The sequence below is a fragment of the Salmo salar genome, chromosome ssa12 (genome assembly GCF_905237065.1).
Source record: "Salmo salar chromosome ssa12, Ssal_v3.1, whole genome shotgun sequence".
Classification (NCBI taxonomy): Eukaryota; Metazoa; Chordata; class Actinopteri; order Salmoniformes; family Salmonidae; genus Salmo; species Salmo salar.
The window spans coordinates 38,344,083-38,366,334 of NC_059453.1; the positions used below are offsets into that span (position 1 = coordinate 38,344,083).

At 41.5% G+C, this 22,252-nt stretch overlaps 1 protein-coding gene across 3 annotated transcripts in view; it reads right to left on the minus strand.

Annotated features, from left to right (window-relative positions):
- Positions 1-22,252, minus strand: part of LOC106565000 (echinoderm microtubule-associated protein-like 6) — a 73,026-nt gene that overhangs the window by 48,306 nt on the left and 2,468 nt on the right. For all 3 annotated transcript variants that reach the window (XM_045691320.1, XM_045691319.1, XM_045691318.1), the window contains exons 2-21: positions 18,752-18,911; positions 18,040-18,138; positions 17,814-17,882; positions 17,269-17,454; positions 13,100-13,235; positions 10,695-10,896; positions 9,994-10,131; positions 9,363-9,619; positions 8,818-9,027; positions 8,126-8,293; positions 7,740-7,846; positions 6,326-6,426; positions 5,846-6,032; positions 5,185-5,290; positions 2,707-2,800; positions 2,368-2,468; positions 1,508-1,710; positions 922-1,033; positions 461-588; positions 208-349 (exon numbers count right to left, since the gene is read on the minus strand). In XM_045691320.1, the coding sequence (XP_045547276.1) occupies positions 208-349; positions 461-588; positions 922-1,033; positions 1,508-1,710; positions 2,368-2,468; positions 2,707-2,800; positions 5,185-5,290; positions 5,846-6,032; positions 6,326-6,426; positions 7,740-7,846; positions 8,126-8,293; positions 8,818-9,027; positions 9,363-9,619; positions 9,994-10,131; positions 10,695-10,896; positions 13,100-13,235; positions 17,269-17,454; positions 17,814-17,882; positions 18,040-18,138; positions 18,752-18,911 (2,906 nt within the window). The remainder of the gene's footprint in view (positions 1-207; positions 350-460; positions 589-921; positions 1,034-1,507; positions 1,711-2,367; positions 2,469-2,706; positions 2,801-5,184; positions 5,291-5,845; positions 6,033-6,325; positions 6,427-7,739; positions 7,847-8,125; positions 8,294-8,817; positions 9,028-9,362; positions 9,620-9,993; positions 10,132-10,694; positions 10,897-13,099; positions 13,236-17,268; positions 17,455-17,813; positions 17,883-18,039; positions 18,139-18,751; positions 18,912-22,252) is intronic.

Genomic DNA, 22,252 nt, shown 5'->3' on the forward strand with positions numbered 1-22,252 from the left:
TTTTCAATAAAGGTGGTAATTGGGAGGATATTCAGTGTGTGGGCCTTTCTGTTCTTTTCAAGTATTCTTCATTAGCCCAGCATCTAAGTTTTTAAGAATGTGCGTATGACCACAAACTTTTCTATATATGTATTACAGATGTACCAGTAATTGTTTTTCAATGAAACCTTTATAAAATATTTAACAAGACAAAATTATAGCAGGTACCTTTTTTAAGTTTGCGGACAGCTACCATGCGATGGTTGGAGGAGAGTTCCCAGATTCTGAGCGTTTTGTCATCACTTACAGTGGCACATATGGGAAGCAGAGGGTGAGCAGCCAAACCCCACACCTCACCCTCCATGTGACCCTAAACACACACACGTAATAGTCAAACCATTTGTTAAGATTTTTAAGACAGTGAAAATCTACGTAAATTCTGATCTTATGTCTAGCTGTTATATCCACCCCCTCTGCGCACCTGAACCAACAAGGTCATTGGGCCGCTCTTGTCAATTTCCAAAATCTCTCCATTTTTGGTCCCCACAAGGATGTGTCCATGTCCAAGGGTGATGGCGCGGATAGATGGGTTGTCCTCCAGCAGCAATCCTAAGAAAAGAAGCAGGAGGTGATGCCAAAGAGCAAACATACATTCCAAAATAGCAGCAAGCAAATGGCAACAATTACCATTATTTGTACTGATGGAAGTTGTTGCTGCCTATGGCATTCATTCATTAATTTTTTCAATACATTTATAATTTATTAATTCATTCACAATCATAGTATTTATCAATATTGGTACATTACTGCTTGAATTTAGTTTACCTGGAGAATAGTTTTTGTGGTGAGATACTGTACATTACTTACATTTTAAAATATAATAGTCTATAATAGCCTGCTTTTGGATGTGGAGCAAACAAAGCAAAGAAGACGACAGCATACCTTTAGATGAAGCAGACAGCGAAGACCTTTTGATGGCATAGGTCTTCAGGCACCTCTCAAACATGTCATCCCATAGCTCCACCACTCCATCTTTGCCCCCAGTCACGAACCCCTGCGAGAGAATGAGGGGACTCTGTCACCGGGGGGGGGGGGGAATAATCGCCCACAAGCCCAATTCCTTTTTCTCTAATTTCGTTCAATCACCGCCTTCACTAATTTAGATCCCAGTTGTGTTCTGCTGCAGTTTCCAAGGTAACCATTAAGTAACATGTATTCTATATTCTACCTGGGTCTACAAGTAAACGACAGGTCAAGATCATGCATAGATGAGTAAAGAAGCGTAGGCATGTGCTGATGGGTGTACTGAGCTGCCAAGTAAAAATATCCTGTTAATTAATCCAGAGAATTAAAGTATTCGGTCTGGTTTCCTAGATACTGATTAAGCCTAGTTCTGGACCAAAAATATAAACGCTTTTTCGTCCAGGATTAGGCTTAATCCGTGTCCAGGAAACCGGCTCAGAAAGTGAGGCAATAAGTACTAGTCGAAAGTGTTTACTGCTACGTGACGGTTGGGGAGAGCGGGTACCTTGTCAAGAGAGCACATGGCGAACACTGGACCGTCGTGGGCCTTGATGGTCTTCATGAGGGTGGTCTCTCTCCAGATGTATACGTCCCCAGTGGTGGAACCTGAGAAAACCAGGTCCTCTGAGCGCCCGTAGCAGACGGACATCATGGTCTCCAGCTTCCCGAGGTTCCCAAAGATACCCCTTTTGAATGTGAGTCCTCCACCTTGAGTCCAACACATGCAGTCTTTCATACAAAGCTATTTCTTAAAGCGTTCAGTCGAAGGTCGATTTTGTGTGTCGTTTTTTAGACAATGGAACAACAACAAAAACAGTACTGTTGTCAAAGTGAACTGCCACACTTCTAATAGTTTGTGTGGTGTTCATTTAGATAATATGTTAGAGGGCAACAAAGCATTTCATAGTTGAATTACTTCACTGAACAGTTGCATTGTCAAACCATTGTTAACTATCATAATTCTCACATGGACGTTGTAGAATAATTACCATTTATCATGTAATTTCTTAAAGACATTTCTGTTGCGTAAAATAAATTGCCTAAAAAACATGAGCTGGCGCACACCCAGAAAATAGTTAGTGTGGGGGTGCTGATTAACGGCGAATAAACTATAAACTATCAAAATAAAAAAAGTCGCACACCATGTATAATCTCCCAGCAATTTAATGGGTATTTACCAATGTTTCGGCATCACTGTGCCTTCCTCCTGAGGAAGTGATGCCGAAACGTTGGTAAATGTGCGACTTTCTTTATTTTGATAGTTTATCGTAAAATAAAGTGCCACCATGTTTTCTGTGAACCGCAGGAAAAACAACTGTTGCTAAATTAAACGATATTGGGAATGGAAATAATCATGGGAAATACCTGTGTGTTGCCAGAATTTTATATGCTTAATTCCCACGGTGACAAGCTTGTCCATACGGAAGGGGTTGCATTTCACCACAAAAAGCTTATCTTTGTGGCCCCTAGGGAATGAAAAACAGAACCCACACACATCAGTCTGTTTTCTTCTCCATCAATGTTTGCATTTGCTCATGTTTCCTTGAATATCTACACTGTTTTTCAATCAATCATCCTTTTTAGTCATATTCATTACATCTTGATTTATGTGTTTATTCCATAGGGATAATTGAACATTAAGTTGTGGATGGAGGTAAATAACCTTGAATGGGAATGTCCTGGTTTACTGAATGCATACTGTACCTTGCTTTTGCCAGTTTCTCGCCTTTCTTCCAGTCCCACAACACGATGGAATGACCTTCGTCAATGCCCACAGAAACAAGACTCTTCCCATCCACTGCGGGCCAAAGGGAAGAGAGCCATTTTGTTATGCCCTCTTTGTTATCCCATCCACTCATGCGTGCATACAGCCGCATACAGTAAAGGTCAGCAGCTTTCAGATATCCAGAAACATGGACATCATTTAATTTGTGTCGTCAGCTATTGGAGCAATCAAGAAATCCGGTATGCCCTTGTTCCAGGTCGTCTTTATCACAGTCGAGGTGCACAGCATATCAGATCACGCAATGGCTGTTTAACCCTTTACACCCATGGGAATTGGCCTATATGGATAGGGTTATATTTAAAATGTTTCTTACAGAAGAAATATGAAAAGCATATGCATAACCATGGTAGCAACTGAAAGGGAAAAGTTTGGAAATAATGGGAAAATTATTAGACCAAAAGGTGAGGACACAAGCTCACCTGACACTAGCCTGAATTACAAAGGGAAACCCAGCCACGAGCTGCCCAGAGACACAAGCCTACCAGACGAGCGAATTGCCTTCTATGCTCGCTTCGAGGCAAGCAACACTGAACCATGCATGAGAGCACCAGCTGTTACGAACGACTGAGTGATCACGCTCTTCATCGCAGATGAGAGTAAGTCCTTTAAACAGGTCAACATTCACAAGGCTGCAGGGCCATACGGATTATCAGGACGCGTACTCAGAGCATGTGCTGACCAACTGGCAAGTGTCTGCACTGACATTTTCAAACCCTCCCTGACTGAGTCTGTAACGCCTACATGTTTCAAGCAGTCCCTGTGCCCAAGAATGCCAAGGCAACCTGTCTAAATGACTACCGCCCTGTAGCACTCACGTCTGTAGCCATGAAGTTCTTTCAAATGCTGGTCATGGTTCACATCAACACTGTCATCCCAGAAACCCTAGACCCACTACAACTTGCATCCTGCCCCAACAGATCCACAAATGATGCAATCTCTATTGCACTCCACACTGCCCTTTCCCACCTGGACAAAAGGAACACCTATGTGAGAATTTTGTTTGTCGACTACAGCTAAGCATTCAACACCATAGTGCACTCATAGCTCATCACTAAGCTAAGGACCCTAGGACTAAACACCTCCCTCTGCAACTGGATCCTGGACTTCTTGACGGGCCGCCTGCCACGCTGATCCTCAACACGGGGGCCCCTCAGGGGTGCCCCTCAATAAGCATTTCACGGTAAGAGCTACACCTGTTGTATTCGGCATGTGACAAATACTGTACAATTTGATTCCAGGAAAATGTGGGGTTAGTGCAACATAAGAAAACAAAATACTAGGTTGAGTGAGAGGACTAAGTGGTGTCTCCAAGTGACCACACACCACTCCAAAGTGTTCACAATTCCTAAGCAATTTCAATGCACTTTTATGACTCAAAGAAGAATCTTCAACTATAAGGTACTTTTTTGTTTTAGCTCTCCTAGCTGTGCCGTTGAGGTACAAGAGCAAGCACACTTGTAGCGCTTTCATTCAGAACACAACTCTGCATCCCTGCCATCACAAAATGACTGTTGTTGCTTACGCAATCGATAAAACGGTCCATTATAAATCGTAATCTGGGTCAGGTAGGCATGATTTGAACGCTTGTTCTATTGTCAACATGACTAGCTAAGTTAGAAAATACGATCTTAAAGTGTTCTGGTTTCACAAGGCAATTCAGCAAAGCAGATCATCATTTTGGTGCAGATAGAAAGGAGTCATGATTGCATTCAGGTGTGTGTTCCATGGCGAATTCTCTTCACAAGAAACAAACATGCTCATTCTATTCAGAACAACCCAGCATATAACAACATGACAACAAACATAGTGATCATAAACGTTGACACTGTGTGCAAAAGTTGCCCAATTATCAGGAGGGATCGGGGGCAACATCTTGTCGCGTGCGGTGCTCAAGTTCAGAATGGCTGTCAGTCAAAACCCATACAGCGCTGTAAAGTGCAGAGCCAGAGCTTTGATGTCATGTATAGCATGTTACTGTACAGCCCATGCGTTCCAATTTAGGTGCCATTTTCGACCTGTATATGGGTACAAGTGTAAAGGGCTATGTAAAGCTATATAAAGAGGACCTGTCATATTGCTGTCTACCTTTAAGTCTACCAAAGATAGAGCAGACAAGTGTGCATTTAGATTCTCAGTTAACAATAAGTTGTCAACCAAATCCATTACCACTCAAGTGCCTAGCCGATGTTGCATCATTTACTGCGCTGTGCCTTGCGCTGTGCCAAACTTAAGTGCCAAACGTAATCTTTATTAAACATCAGTCAACTGTGAATCTACTGCTTGTCATCTCTGTTTTAACCAGAACCTGGGAGCGAACACATGTAAAGTAAACCTACGGAAAATACAGTCGAACATACTGTAGCTCTCCCCAACATTGAGCATAAGAACAGGCCTACCTGTGAACTCCAGTGCACACACCCCTCTTTGGTGATGGCCCTTCAGCAAGGACAAGCACTTCAGTGTCTGGATGTCCCACACATGGATGGCTGGGTCCCTGCCAACCTGAGCATGGGGACAAATTCAACTTTCAAATGCAAAATGCATAGTGGGTGATAAATACAGTACATTGCTAAGTTGCTAAAATAGTAGAGTTGGTATAAAGCTTCCAACTTAACTACAGTACCAGTCAAAAGTTTGGACCTACTCATTTTTCTTTATTTTGACTAAGAAGACAGGATAAAAAAAATGGTTACACCAACTTCTGTTGCCCCTATGAGTGTAATAGTTACACAGGAACTCCTATGTAACTATTACTAGGTTACCTGGGGTGGCAGGTAGCCTAGTGGTTAGAGTGTTGGGCCAGTAACCGAAAGTTCAAATCCCCGAGCTGATAAGGTAAAAATCTGTCATTCTGCCCCTGAACAGGCAGGCAGGCACTGTTCCCCGGTAGGCTGTCATTATAAATAAGAATTTGTTCTTAACTGACTTGCCTAGTTAAATAAAGGTTATGCAATTACATGGTGATGGATTGCAGCAGTATATTCTATTACTCAAGCGTAAGAGAGACAGAAGAAGTAGAGTAAATAAACCAAAATGAATATATGGTTGTGGATCTACCTGTCCGGTGGCAACGTAGTCCTTCAGCGGATGGACGGTGAGGCTGAGGATGTCGTCGTCATGACCCAGGTAGAAACGCTGTGCGTGCTGCTGACGGTTATAGACCACAGCCACAGCTGCCACGTGATACACCACCTCTCCTGCCTGGGTGTAGAATAGGTTGTTTCTGCAGTCACAACCTCTGTACCTGTGCAATAAGCAAATGACAGGAACAATCTATAGTTACAGGATTTCATACACTTTGGTGTTTACTGGTAAATTAAAAGTAGCACGGCCTCGCCTGTCCTGACGGTCAAAACAAGGCTATTGGATACTTTGTGGTACTTCGAAGCAAAACATACTCTGGCGGAAATACTTTAAGCACGTGTAGAATTTAATAAATACCTGCCGCATGGCAAAATAATATTTGGAATAAACACTGCAAGTATATGAAGTGGCCTGACAGTACATACATTTTCTGTCACCCTTGAGGTGCCTTACCCGTGAACAAACTGCAAACGCAGCCCCTCGTCTGGTGCTTTCTGTCGTTTCAGTGAGCCCACTAGCTTCTTCCTCAGCTGTGGGAGGTCCTCTTTGTAAACCTAGGAGACAGTTTAAGATAAGATCATATGTTATTATGTTACCCCTTCAAATTAATTGATTTGGCTATTTCTGCACACTTGTTGCTTACAGGTGTATGAAATCGAGCACACAGCCATGCAATTTCCATAGACAAACATTGGCAGTAAAATGGCCTTACGGAAGAGCTCAGTAACTTTTACCGTGGCACTGTCATAGGATGCCATCTTTCCAACAAGTCAGTTTGTCAAATGTCTGCCCTGCTAGAGCTGCCCTGGTCAGCTATAAGTATTGTTATTGTGAAGTGAAAAGATCTATGAGCAACAACGACTCAGCCACAAAGTGGTAGGCCACACAAGCTCACAAAACGGGACCGCCAAGTGCATAGCACGAAAAATCGTCTGTGTTCGTTTGCAAAACTCACTACCGAGTTCCAAACTGCTTCTGGAAGCAACGTTAGCACAATAATTATCTGTTGGGAGCTTCATGAAATGGGTTTCCGTGGCCAAGCAGTCGAACACAAGCCTAAGATCACTATGTGCAATGCCAAGCGTCTGCTAGGGTGGTGTAAAGCTCACCGCCATTGGACTCTGGAGCAGTAGAAATGCGTTCGCTGCAGTGATTAATCACATTTCACCATCTGGCAGTCCGACAGACTAATCTGGGTTTGGCGGATGCCAGAAGAACGCTACCTGCCTGAATGCATAGAGCCAACTTTAAAGTTTGGTGGAGGGGGAATAATGGTCTGGGGCTGTTTTTCATGGTTTGGGCTACGCCCCTTAGTTCCAGTTAATGGAAATCTTAACGCTACAGCATACAATGATATTCTAGATGATTCTGTGCATCCAACTTAGCCCCTCGTCTGGGTTTGGGGAAGGCCCTTTCCTGTTTAAGCATGACAATTCCCCCGTGCACAATGTGAGGTCCATACAGAAATGGTTAATCGAGATCAGTGTGGAAGAACTTGACTGGCCTGCACAGAGCCCTGACCTCAACCCCATTTAACACTTTGGAATTAATTGGATTGCCGACTGCAAGCCAGGCTTAATCGCCCAACATCAGTGCCAGATCTCACTAATGCTCTTGTGGCTGAATGGAAGCAAGTCCTCACAGCAATGTCCCAACATCTAGTGGAAAACCTTCCCAGAAGAGTGGAGGCTGTTATAGCAGCAAAGGGGGACCAACTCCATATTAATGCTAATGAGTTTGGAATGAGATGTTCGATGAGCAGGTGTCCACATACTCTTGGTGATGTACTGTATAATACTTTGCAAGACAGTGAGCAATCCCAGTAGCAATTGTGCATTGGCTTATTCCACAAAATACTTTACTCCACCTGTCGTTCATAGCTGATCTGGGCCTCCAGTTCAATGTCTGAGTCAAGCTCCGGAACGTCAGACACGTCCGAGTCGGATTCTCCACTGTTTGAATCAGCGTACCCCTCTGGAGATGCAAACACAAACAGAGGATAGATGACCTCTGACCTTTATGGAGACCATTCAATAGATATAGATAAATAAATAGATAGATCAAACCAACAACTCATCACCCAGACTTGCCATTTACACTTACATTCTTTCATACCATTCACACAGAAGATAAACAGACAGAAGACTATGACAGCACATTAACCAGGTGACATAAATGTAACATTTGGAGATAAATTAATGACTAAAATGTAAATGTAGGGTTAGGGTTCATTTGTAATCCAGCAATTGTCACCTTGAAGGAGGGGTTCCAGAACACCGTTCATCACCCCCTCTGGAAGAAACTTCCACTGGAACAAGGCGTGGTCCGCCCCTCCAGTGCTCAACACCCACTGGAGATCATGGGACCAGCGCACGTTTGTCACATGGGCAGAATGGCCGATGTACTTCTTGAATTTAGCCGCTGTTTCACAAAGACCAGAAAATAATGCATTTAAGGAAACCAAGTGGGACATAACATATATAAAACATACATATTAGAAGCTGAACGGGGACATTTTTTATAAGATATGTCTTGATATGATCGCCATAACATTGCTTGGTAATGGTAGCGTTATGGCTATCAATAAAGTATATTTATCATGGTGACCTATGTGGGAAAAAAACTGTAACACTTTATTATCTATAGTCCATCGGTAGATTCTCTACAGACTACCTACAGACTAGCAGTAACATTTAAACGATCTACTAACCCTAACCCTTATCCTAACCCTAAACTTAACCCTTACCCTAACCCTTATTCTAAACCTAACCCTAACCTTAGCAAGCAGTTGCTTATCAACAGATAGTTTGTTGATAGATGCGCTAGAGATGTTGATACTATTACAAAAAAAGTGTGACCAAAGAAACTAAGAATATCTATCTACATTTGCTACAGGCACTGCATGCCTGAGAGAAAGGCTTGTGAGAAAACACATTTAGCCAGACCTTTCTTAAGACACGGGAACCTGAAAAGCTTGACGAGGCCAAAGTCATCCCCAGTCACCAGCACGGCACTGCTGTAGTTGGCGTCCACGGAATTTATGTCTGTGACATTGGCATACTTGGGCCAAATCCCGTTGACCTCGGGCCCGATGATGCCTGTCCAGGTCATCCAATGGATTCCCTTTGTCTCCTCTTTACTAAGGAGCTTCCCCGCTATGGAGATGAGGGAGAAGAGCATAGAGACATGTCACTGTCAACTATAAATCAACTGGTTACATTTCTCCAATCCCTTCCATCAACTGTTTACCAAAACAGTAGCAGGGTGGTCTCTTTGTTGTTGATTGAACTGAAGATTGCACCTTTAAGGTGAAGTGTTACTGTACCCCATTATTGTATTTATGTATTTTTTATATATATTTTGGGGATTTTATTGAAAAGATAGTGAGACGTTATGTCAAAGAGCAGTAGGCCGGAATCGAACCTATGTGGACACGGTAGACGTTAGACCAGTCAGGCCATCCTATTATAGTATTTAAGAGTGGTTTCACCTGGCATTCTGTAGAAGAGCCTCTCCCCTGCCCCGTCGTTGGTCTGCAGGAAGCGGCTGTCCACCGACCAGTCCAGGTGGGTGATGAAAGAGGTGGAGCGGTTGCACTCACCCACCTTCTTGTAGCGCTGCGCAACAGCATAGATGTCTACCAGGCTGTCGTTGGAGCCAACCGCCAGGTAAGAGCCGTCTGGCGAGAACTTCAGCTCGTGGATGACTTCCTTCCTGTCTTTGATGTGAACCACCTCCGTCATGTCCCTGGGGACACAGAGGAGAGAAAAGACAACGCATTATTTTACAGTCCTGTTTATTTTACAGATAACGTTTGTCTGGTGTTAATTGAAAAATTATGTCGGTGACCAGGGGTACTTACTTTTTTTAAATATTACAATCCAAAACATTTCAAAGTAGGTACCAAAACGGTTTATCATTGTTACAATACATCCCACAAAAAATATATATATATTATTATGGTGTTACATAGTTGTGTAATTACTGTTTTATCGTTATCAAAACAAATTAGATAAATAGCAGACTGTAAAATACAGCATAGTAAAACATTGAAAAATACAGCATAACTGAAATACATTTTTTATTGTGTTTGAAAACCTAAGCCTGTTCTGGTAACTAACCTGACACGGAGCACAGTGAAGGAGCCGTCCTTCATGCCCAGGGCAAGCTGAGAGCCGTCATTGATGAAGGAGACGCTGCGCACGGCTTCCTCCATGTTACAGCGGGCAATAAGAGTGTGGTCGGATAAACTCCAGAGCCTGCAAAAGAGATACAGAGCAACAAGGTGAAGGGTCAAACAGGGAAAGTAGTGGAATATGGGGACAGCAGTGAAAAATGATCCAGCAGTGGAATGAGAGGAAGAGACAACAGTGGAATTAGTAAAGGCTAAAGGGACAACAGTGGAAATAGTAAAGTATAAAGGTGACAACAGTGGAATTAACAGACAACAGTGGAAAAGTAAGAGACAAAAGTTGAATAAACCAGACAACAGTGGAATAACCTGGACAACATAGGAATAAGTGAGATGGCCCTCTGTAGAAGAGAACAAGTTCCTTTTAACAAGGCAAGGAAAAGATTATGGGTAACGCATTGCTTACTGTTATGATATGGGAGGGTAACCGGACAAGCTTCAGCCTGATTTTAACTGTCAAGACACGTTAATGTGTCTGCCACCTGTACGTCCCTAAAATACATTTCAAAATCTATGCAGACATCTGAATACCCCTGCTTTTCTTTTTCTAGGATAGACCCCTCATGCCGTGTCCTGGGAAGATATGTTTTTTGGGGGGACAAATTAAAGGCGTTTTGGAATACCACTTACCTTACTGACCGGTCGTCACTGCCGGTTACGGCCACCGGCTGCTTGGGGTGAAGGTCGAGGGCCCAGAGTTCGCCCTCACTGTGACCCTGCATGAGGAGTAGCGGTTTGTCCCGGTCTCGCACCATCACCTCGAAGATTTCACTGTCCTGGGTGCCCATCAGGACCCGGTCGGCCTTCCAGCACACGCTACGGATAGACAAGCCTAGGAAAATAGGAATGGAAGAGACAAAAAAAAATACACTCAGTTCTCCCTTATAAAAGGAGGCCTTCTGACCTTAATGGTAATTCCTGGATAAAATAAAGAAAGGTTAAATAAAAAATAAATGCTATTTTTGCAGCTCACAACTATTGCAGTGGAAATTAGGAATGATTTATGTCAATTAGGGATAAGGGGATAATTAAGTAGCCATGATGGAATGAGGCCATCTTGGGCATTTAGCCAGGACACCAGGTCAATCGTGATTTATCTAAATGATCAGTGATGAAAAATCTCTGCACTGAACAAAGTTCCTTGCGATTTTTCACATCCCAGTCTGTTAACAGATGCTACGACACCAGTTGTTACGTGCGTCTATCCACGAGAGATTACTGACCCACCAACACCATGTCCAGCAGCATCCAGGGACCGGCCAGGCTCAACACTGCTTAGCTTCTAAGGCAAGTCAGCAGTGGGTTGCAGGATAGCATTGCTGACTAGATAGGAACTCTACCCTACCCTTTGCCTTAGATAAAGCTAAGACCCTAATCCTTCCCTTAATCTAAACCAATTGGCTACACCTCCCATGTGTTACCCCTTTAGTTCCAACTAACCAGTTATGACTGGTGTTACTTTTATTTGAAGACAGGCCAGAACAGAATAAATGGAATGACATCAAAAACATGGAATTAGAAACGTTTGATACTGTTCAATTCATTCCATTCCAGCCATTACTATGAGCTGTCCTCCCTTTACCAGCCACCAGTGCAACTCACCATAACCCATAAGAAATCCCTATCCTTGTCAACTTTGTAACTGTTGTCCGCATTTCACTGCACAGTAATGTGTTACAGCCTGAATTAAAAATGGATTAAAATGGAGATTTGTTTTGTCACTGGTTTACACACAATACCCCATATCGTCAAAGTGGAATTATGTTTTCTCAATTTTTAGGAATTATTATTTTTTAAATCAAAGCTGAAATATCTTGAGTCAATAAGTATTCAACCCCTTTGTTATGGCAAGCCTAAATAAGTTCAGGAGTAAAAATGTGTTTAACAAGTCACATAATAATTTGCATGGACTCCTCCTCTCCGTACCCCACACATAGAGATAATTGTAAGGTCCCTCAGTCGAACAGTGAATTTTAAACACAGATTCAAGCACAAATACCAGGGAGGTTTTCCGACACCTCGCAAAGAAGAGCACCTATGGTAGATGGGTAAAAATACAATAGATAGAGGCATCCTTCCTAAATCAGTAACCAGAGCGGAAGGAAACCGCTCAGGGATTTCACCATGAGGCCAATGGTGACTTTAAAACAGAGTTTAATGGCTGTGATAGGAGAAAACTGAGGATGGATCAACAACACTGTAGTTACTTCACAATAGTAACGTAATTGACAGAGTGAAAAGAACAAACATATATCCTATTTGCAACAAGGCACTAAAGTAATACTGCAAAAAAGGTGGCAAAGCAATTCACTTTTTGTCCTGAATGCAAAGTGTTATGTTTGGGGCAAATCCAATACAACATATTACTGAGTACCACATTCTCCATATTTTCAAGCATAGTGGTAGCTGCATCATGTCATGGGTATGCTTGTAATCGTTAAGGAGGGATGTTTTCAGGATAAAAAAAAAGGAACGGAAAAGAGCTAAGCACAGGCAAAATCCTAGAGGAAAACTGGGTTGCTGCTTTCCACCAGACACTGGGAGATTCACCTTTCAGCAGGACAATAACCTAAAACACAAGGCCAAATCTACACTGGAGTTGCTTACCAAGAAGACAATGAATGTTCCAGAGTGGCCGAGTTACAGTTTTGACTTAAATCTGCTTGAAAATCTATGGAAAGACCTGAAAATGGTCTTTGTGTTTAGTTAGTCCGCCAGATCAGAGACAGTAGAGATGACAAGGCGTTATATCGATAGGTGCGTGAACTGGACCATAATTCTGTCCTGCCTGAACATGTAACGAGTACCCTTTTGGTGTCACAAAATGTATGGGAGTAAAAAGTACATATTTTCTTTAGAAAGACAAGTACTATACATTTAGGTGTGCCATATCAGGGTGATTACTTGTGCAGTCCAGACATGTTTGTTTTTGTATCTTGAATTCATTATACACACTCGTTTACTTTGAAAATGTGGGATAGGTTGTGTATGTGGGGTAGGTTCGGAGGGGGGGGCTCTTGGACCCGACAACCTACTTTTGTATCCTTGCTCAGTCTCGCGGAGGTCGATCTTAGTGATGGGTTTGAAGTCCACGTCCCACAGTCTCACACAGCCGTCCCGCCCGCCTGTAGCGAACCCTTCCTCACAGGCGTGCATGCTGAAAATCCCTGCCTGTGGAGAAGTTACAGAAAAAACAAGATCTAAAATGCCACCAAGTCAGAAATCTAACAAAGTGCAAATGAAACCAACTGATAGGCAAAGATACATCAAAATGTATCTTGTTACAAAATACACTGAACCAAAATATGAACGCAACATGCAACAATTTCAAAGACTTTACTGAGTTGCTGTTCATGTAGGGAAATCAGTCAATTGAAATTAAATTCATTATGCCCTCTCTGTGCATTGAAATTACCATCAATAAAATGCAATTGTGTTCGTTGTCCGTAGCTTATGCCAGTCCATACCATAACCCCACCATGGGGCACTGTTCACAACGTTGACATCAGCAAACAGCAAATTCTCTAAAATGAGGTTGGAAGTGGCTTATGGTAGAGAAATGAACATTTAATTCTCTGGCAAAAGCTCTGGTGGACATTCCCATAGTCAGCATGCCAATTGTGGCATTGTGTTGTGTGACAACACTGCACATTTTAGAGTGGCCTTTTACTGTCACCAGCACAAGGTGCACCTGTGTAATGATCATGCTGTTTAATCATCTTATTAATTTGCCACACCTGTCAAGTGGATGGATTATTTTTGTAAAGGCGCGCTGCTCACTAACAGGGATGTAACCAAATTTGTGCACCAAATTTTAGATAAATAAGCTTTTTGTGCATATGGAACATTTCTGGGATCTTTTATTTCAGCTCATGAAACATGGGACCAACACTTCACTTGTTGCATTTATATTTTTGTTCAGTGTACAAAATGCCCTAAAGACCAATGTATAAAAATACTAGTGTCAAAACATTATTTCATTCAAATTCATGTAATTTTTACTTTAAAATACAGAAAATACATTTGCAAGTAGCCTCCTTAAATGAGCTATGAAACAACCTGGTTAACACGCTATGTTCACAACTTGGTTAACACACTATCTTCAGAGCTTTGTGCCCCGCTATTACTCCAAATTTGTGTAAAGATATTGTGGCAATAACATAGTGTTTACTTTGAAAGTCGGGTTCACTTCCCCCTTTCGGACCAAATTCACTGCATTATCCTCATGCTGGAAGTGCATCCTTGTGCTTCAACTTGCATTCAAGATAATCACCAACCAACACCTCTCACATGATGGTGCCATAAGAGCCTCGGATACCAATCTAGAACATTTGGGTTGATATGGGGCCACAAAATTATACAAAAAACTATTTTGAGTGTGTTGAAAATACATTACATAGTGATTTCTTTCAGGCCTTTCAAAAACAAAATATTTACAGTACCAGTCAAAGGTTTGGACACAGCTACTCATTCAAGGGTTTTTCTTTATTTTTACTATTTTCTGAAATACACATATGGAATCATGTAGTAACCAAGAAAGTGTTAAACAAATCAGAATATACTATATATTTGAGATTCTTCAAAGTAGCCACCCTTTGCCTTGATGACAGCTTTGCACACTCTTGGCATTCTCCCAACCACCTTCAGAAGGTAGTCACCTGGAATGCATTTCAATTAACAGGTGTGCCTTGTTAAAAGTTAATTTGTGGAATTTGTTTCTTTCTTAATGTATTTGAGCCAATCAGTTGTGTTGTGACAAGGTAGGGTTGGTATACAGAAGATAGCCCTACTTGGTAAAATACCAAGCCCATATTATGGCAAGAACAGCTCAAATAAGCAAAGAGAAACAACAGTCCATCCTTACTTTGAGACATGAAGGTCAGTCAATACGGAAAATGTGCATTCACCAAAATCATCAAGCGCTATGATAAAACTGGCTCTCATGAGGACCATCACAGGAAAGGAAGACCCAGAGTTACCTTTGCTGCAGAGGATAAGTTCATTAGTTACCAGCCTCAGAAATTGCAGCCCAAATAAATGCTTCACAGAGCTCAAGTAACAGACACATCTCAACATCAACTGTTCAGAGGAGACTGCGTGAATCAGGCTTCATGGTCAATTTGCTGCAAAGAAACCATCACTAAAGGACACCAATAATAAGAAGAGACTTGCTTGGGCCAAGAAACACAAGCAATGGACATTAGACCAGTGGAAATATATTTTTTGGTCTGATGAGTCCAAATTTGAGATTTTTCGATCCAACCACCATGTCTTTGTGAGACGCAGAGTAGGTGAACGGATGATCTCCGCATGTGTGATTCCCACCATGAAGCATAGAGGAGGAGGTGTTATGGTGTGATGGTGCTTTGCTGGTGACACTGTCTTTGATGTATTTAGAATTCAAGGCACACTTAACCAGCATGGCTACCACAGCATTCTGCAGCAATACGCCATCTCATCTGGTTTGTGCTTATTGGGACTATCATTTGTTTTTCAACAGGACCTCCAGGCTATGTAAGGGCTATTTGACCAAGAAAGAGAGTGATGGAGTGCTGCATCAGATGATCTGGCCTCCACAATCACCCGACCTCAACCCAATTGAGATGGTTTTGGATGAGTTAGACTGCAGAGTGAAGGAAAAGCAGCCAACAAGTGCTCAGCATGTGGGAACTCCTTCAAGACTGTTGGAAAAGCATTCCAGGTGAAGCTGGTTGAGAGAATGCCAAGAGTGTGCAAAGATGTCATCAAGGAAAATGGTGGGTACTTTTAAGAATCTAAAATATTTTTTGATTTGTTTAACACTTTTTTGGTTACTACATGATTCCATATGTGTTATTTAATAGTTTTGATGTCTTCACTATTATTCTGCAATGTAGAAAAAAGTTAAAATAAAGAAAAACCCTTGAATGAGTAAGTGTTTCCAAACTTTTGACTGGTACTGTACACAAACACTCAAATATTTGAAATACATATTTGAAATACATGTAACAGAAATACTGGCCATCTCTGGGTATTGAAATGATTCCTCACCACACAAGTGTAGTTTGCCGAACTAACTCAACTACACTTCCCTTCGACCTCCTCTTCTCCACAGCAACTCCACTAAGCTGATAGACATAATTTGCATGACCCTAGACCGTTTTTACACTACGATAGATTCGAGAGGTTTACACTACGACCTCTGGAGGTTGCGGGCAACACTCGCCCGCGAGTCACCCTCCTCCAAGCAGTCAGAATTGTCTCTTCAAGCTAAATGCTCCTACAGTAAAAATCTTAATAGCAGAGCAATGTTTTTGAAACAGATGAAATGTATTAACATATTTTTTATTTTAGTATGTGACTACTCTGTGCATAGTAGTTTGGAACCCATGGAATTGCGGTTCTTCTACCAAAAAAAACTGATATTTTCAAATAGAGCCCATCTGCTCAATTTTGGCAGATGGAGGTGTGTTAGAAACCTTAGAATCTGCTCTTTCAGAATCAAAACGTCTGACCTGCGTGAACGTCTGTAGGATAATTCGAAAAGGTTGCTTTTTGGTAAGCTCCGTTCCCTTATATGTTAATTACACATGCTGCGCTGTTCATCAGTCTCTTCATTCACAAGACAATTGATAATATTGTCACCCATCAGACTCTTGCCAATTTAATATTGCCTTTAGGCTTCATCTATTAGATGTGTGAAATGAGTTTCAATATAGTTCAGGTGTAGTTTGGATGGGCCATTATCAGATGGGCAGCTAACTGTCGGGTGAAGGAAGGGCAGGGGGGAAGAAATGACATGTTCTCCTAAAACTGCTTATAACAAAAACTTGTGATATTGAAATTCTAGCAACATCAGTTTGTTAAATAGACATATTTAGCAAAAGTCAAGGACGGAGGGTTTCCATTTTAAATTCACATGCTCAATGGCAAGTGGCTACTGGAATATTTATAGTAAATTTGAGCTGCAATACCTCTGCTTCAATTCTTTTCTATCTGAATAGGCCCCTAGTCACTTCATCAATGTGACCAACTGGATGTATACTATGGGTTGTCTGTGCGCCTCACAATATTATATGCATTGGCATTAAAGCTAAACAAAATATAATTTGCTTGAGTTTACTGGTCGACAAGGCATGTGCCTGTGGAAAAACAATACTATACAGTGTGATAATTCATTTGACCATAAAGCTTCATTTTGTTAGTGAGGCTGCATTCCACTCACTCCATGGGCTGCTTGGACTGTGCGAGCCAGGTTCAGCCCCTTCCAGACATAGATGTCCCCATTCAGTGCTCCAGAGTATGTCACTTCTTCCTTTGCCGTGGCCAGGCACAGAATGGTCTGCAGGTCCCCGGTCTTCCCAAAGATCCCCCGCTTGGGTGTCAAGGCATTCCCACACAAGGTCCAGAACTGAGCAAAGAGAGAGCTCACTTTTTAGATGGCTCTGACAATTTTTATGTTAAACATCAGCACTGGTAATGCTTTATTTTACCCAGTATTTTAGCCCGCTGTTAACCAGGAGGTTAATTATTAAGTAATTACTTCATTGCATTGTAATTACACTTGACACAAACGTCACCATCTTCCATTTGGTACCAGATAGTTATCAATTGTGTTGAATTCTTTGAGGTAAGTACCAGAAAGTATCTATTGTTACCCCATAGTTTCATAGTTAAAATCTTGTAAACACCAGGTAAGTACAAACTTAAATTTGTTAAATAAAGCATTACCATAGTTACAGTAATTATGGGGCTAAGCCCGGGCCTCACCTTTATATGCTTCACCCCACAGCTTACTAGCCTGTGAAGTTGGAACGGATCCCAGGCAATATCAAAGATCTGAAATAGCAGCAAAAGCAGTTATTATGACCTGTGACATTAAGGAACACACCAGCGACACTGCAGAGCTACATTTTCTGTCCGCTTCATAGCCCTGACATACACAAAAATGCCATTAACTCCTTAGTATCGACAGTGTAAAAAAATAATACCATACCCTGTCTGAGTGTCCAGTTGCTGTAGCCAGGACTCTGCCTTTTCTCCAGTCCCAGACACACACTGTGTTTTTGGCATCCAGCCCAACAGAGGCTAATCGCTACACAAGGGGACAATAGAAAACCAATTAGTGGCAAATCAAATCAAACCTGCTTAAGTTTATCCACTCTCTATGTTTAGGGTCACACCCATTCTGAAAAATGGCGGTCCTAAGGACGCATTTTATACAACACTGTAAAACCATTCTGCAACATTCTTCAAACATTTGCACAAGCTACTTTGCCATCTTACAGTGTCATTATAGTTCCTGCACCCATGAGTGAGTAGACAGGTCTTATTACATATTTACATATAGGTATAGCGAGTACACATGTTATTACAGGTGTACTACAGCTGTGACAAATAAAGCGGTGTAATATTTTACTGATCAGCAGTTACTGTGTAATGCTAAGTAATCCCATTTCGGTTATAAAGTAACTACTGTACATGGTATTAATAAAAATGTAAAGTTAAGTGTTGTCAAAACCCTTGAATTTTCCTGTAGGTACAGATCTAGGATCAGCTTCCCCTCCCCAAATCCTATACTCATTAGTGATGAAAATGCTAAACTGACCCAAGACCAGTGTCGATAGGAAACTTCACCCTACACCAAGAAGCACAAGTACTCAATCTAAGCTAAAATCCAAGGAGACCAGCTCAAAGGTGTTCCTCACCTGTCCGTCTACATCAAACGACAGACACGCCACCCCATGTGTGTGCACGTCTCGCAGGATGGACACAGTCTGCAAAGCGTATGTGTCCCAAACACAGATGTAAGGATCCTTCCCAACTTGTCCTGTGGCCACTTGAACTTTGTCAGGATGCATAGCAAGACTGTGTGGGTTGACCGGAGACAAATAACCATTATAAGCAGAAACTTTACAAAAAATCAAATCAAATCAGATGTTATTTGTCACATGCGCCGAATACAGCAGGTGTAGACCATACCGTGAAATGCTTACTTACAAGCCCTTAACCAACAATGCAGTTTAAGAAATAGAGTTAAGAAAATCTATGGCCACCTGTCTATGTAAATAGTCCAGGTGGCCATTTGATTCATTGTTCAGCAGTCTTATGGCTTGGGGGTAGAAGCTGTTAAGGAACCTTTTGGTCCTAGACTTGGTGCTCCAGTACAACTTATATGAAACATACTGATATTTATAAACATTGGTTAACATGTATTTCCTATGCCATTAAAGATGGAATCTGCAGTAAGTTAAACAGCACTACTGTCCGAGCACTGCCGTTGTTCTAGTTTTTATTTTGTTGACGAAGCGGTGGTGCGGAGCGTTCTATCACGTGTGCAATGACGTCTGAGGGAAAAAAACAGGGTTTGTGGTTTTCAGCAACTTCTTTGTTGTTGTAATATCGCTAATGGACGTGGCGGTTTCAACATTAAGGATTCCAGTTTTAATTTCCCAGTCAACATCACATAAAATGTATCCACCATTTTATTTCCAATTGTAATCCAGATAATATCCATATAATACCTTGACAATATGATTATAGGCTCATTCTGTGTGAAAATGAAAAAACAATGACCAAGATGTTTTGAATTTATTCCATAAAAAGGTCCTTTGGGGGAAGGATATTATTTATATTTGCCATTGTGTACAAAAGGATCACTGAGATATAATTAAAAAAGTTGAGGTAATTGTACAATGTTGGACTTGAAGGCCTCATTTATTCAGTATTACTTTTAGTTTGTAGCAAGTCTTGGTGTCATTTGAAGCTTTACCGTGCTTTGACATAAGTAGTGTTTAGATTTGGATAAAAATACATTTTCAGCTTAGGAAGAGACACATTTGCATCTGGTGTTGTTGTATTTACTTATTTTTGACAGTTGTGCATAGTGTTGGCCCTTCTAACTCCTTTTAACCAAGGCCAGGTGTCCAGCTGTAGAATAGGGAGAGGATGGGTTGATTCCAGAGGCAATCGATGAGTCACATAGGTCAAGCATTGTGCCCACGAGCATATGAGTAAACTGGCCATGTGGTGGCTGACACACATGCACGTAATCCTCAAACCATTTGTTAGGATTTACTCCGGCATAATTGGAAATGCAGATAATGTTGTCAGTGACTACAAACCAAAAGGAAAATCAGTGCTTTAATTCTCAATGTTGACATCATCAGCAATCTCCACATCCACATTGTCAGCAGTTTTTTTTCTCCTCTGTCTGCTTGCATCAGGCATTGTCACGCACAGATAGAGCTGAACTAGCGGATTGCAGTGACTCTCATCAGCCCTTGTGCGGACTGGCACATGCTTCTTCCAATTATTCTCCTCAAAGCAAGCCCCAAGGTTGCATGTCATCCTAACGGACAGTGAGTGACTGTGTTCCCTGTATAGGGCAATACATGAAGATAAACATGATTTTCAATTCTTTGCCCATCATCTCATGAATTTCCCATGAATCCTTAATCCCTAGATGCTGTCCCAGTCAAAACTTGCATTGCACTTCTTTATCATGTCAAGTGGTCAAGTCAACCATACTTCAGTATTGTTCCATGCCTACTACTGGTTTCCCAGTTTAGATGATCTTTTCAATGCTCCTTATGAAAGTCCATCTAACAGCAGACTGGTGGCGTTTTGCTGATGAAAAAAATCCCAGAATGTAGCTTGAACTCCACAAGCCAATAAAACTCACCTCTGAGGGAAAAGTGAATACAGTATGTTTTCCTAATTTCATAGTTATATTTACAAGGAAACCTATCCTGCACTACGGTGACCATACACTGAACTCAGAACCCAGGCTTTTTTAAAATATATAATTGGTTTGCAGTTCATCACATAAGTTCACAGAAAATCCTGCAGCCCTTTCTGCTCATGGTTGGTGATTCCCCCTACGGTGATTCCCTCCCTACATTAGCATATAGTCCATTGGTATGGGGAAATTCTGCTAATTCTGGTGCATATGTCAAGGCATACGCTTATCCGCTTCTTATCCACGTCAATTGAAATGCTTAGCAATTTTCATGTAGGCTACATGTAACATAATTTGAGGCAGCTGTCCAACGTTTACAAGCATATAAGGCTACCTCTTTATGTGAAGTGTTGTAGAACAAATAGCTATTATAATGGTCTTCATTATAATATTACAGGTATAGGCAATGTCAATATGAATTGTAAAGTTAAAAAAATGACTGCATGCAGTAACTAGCAATAGGCCTTGTTAGCGCATTTAATCATGCATTCCATTGAGCATGAATAGATGAATGCTGAAATAAATAAAATCAACTATGAAGTCTGCAAATACTTCACAGACAAGCAACTGTATGTTAGTAATGTGTACCTGACACAAGGTCTGGAAATGCAACCATTCAACAGCTATGAATTAAAGAAGCGAAAACAGGCAATCCTCAGGACAAGTTGTTTTCTGATTGTATGACTAATACCTCGCTGGTCCAATCATGAGGCTCAATTTCCCACACATGGTGATGTCAATTGATTAACTCGGAAAGACAATTTTCTATTTCAGCATTCCCAGACACCAATGCTTGCAAGTAGCAATAATAAACAGTAACATAATGGGTAAGGCGCACAAACTAGTATAGGAAGTTCAATGGCAATGGTCTTGAGTCTGCTGTGTCAACTATGAAGGCTGGGAGAATCCCCTCTCCTTGCCGCCTTCTCAAAACACATTGGACGAGAAGGATGGCTTTCTCATCCAATGGGTTTTGAGAAGGAGACGAGGAGAGATGAGTGAGGATGCGAGGAGTATGCAATTGAGATCTTCCCATAAACCTTCAAGTAATGTCTCTCTGAAGTCAGTGGAAAAATGTGCCTGTACCGTCTTTACAATGATGGGGGAACCACTGGTTGATGGACATACTTTTAAGTGCTTCTAATAGTCTGTCAATAAACTCCTCTGTTCAAAAGTAATCTGTTAACACCCATCTATGCAAGTGCAAATCCAGAGGTTCAAATGTTGCATTTCAGTCATTTTCTGGTTCATTTTCACACAGAATGACCATAATCTAAAGGTCTGTGGATTAGGGCCTTACATGCATGATGAAGAGGCTGATGAAGAGGTCACTAGGCATTTGCAGACACTTTGCTTGGTTTTGGGGTGCTTGGCATCTTCTCATTTAAACGAAATGATAACTAACATCTGGCTCGTATTCATTAGGCACCAAATAGCAGAAAACAAATTGAAACAAGGAAGGTCTACA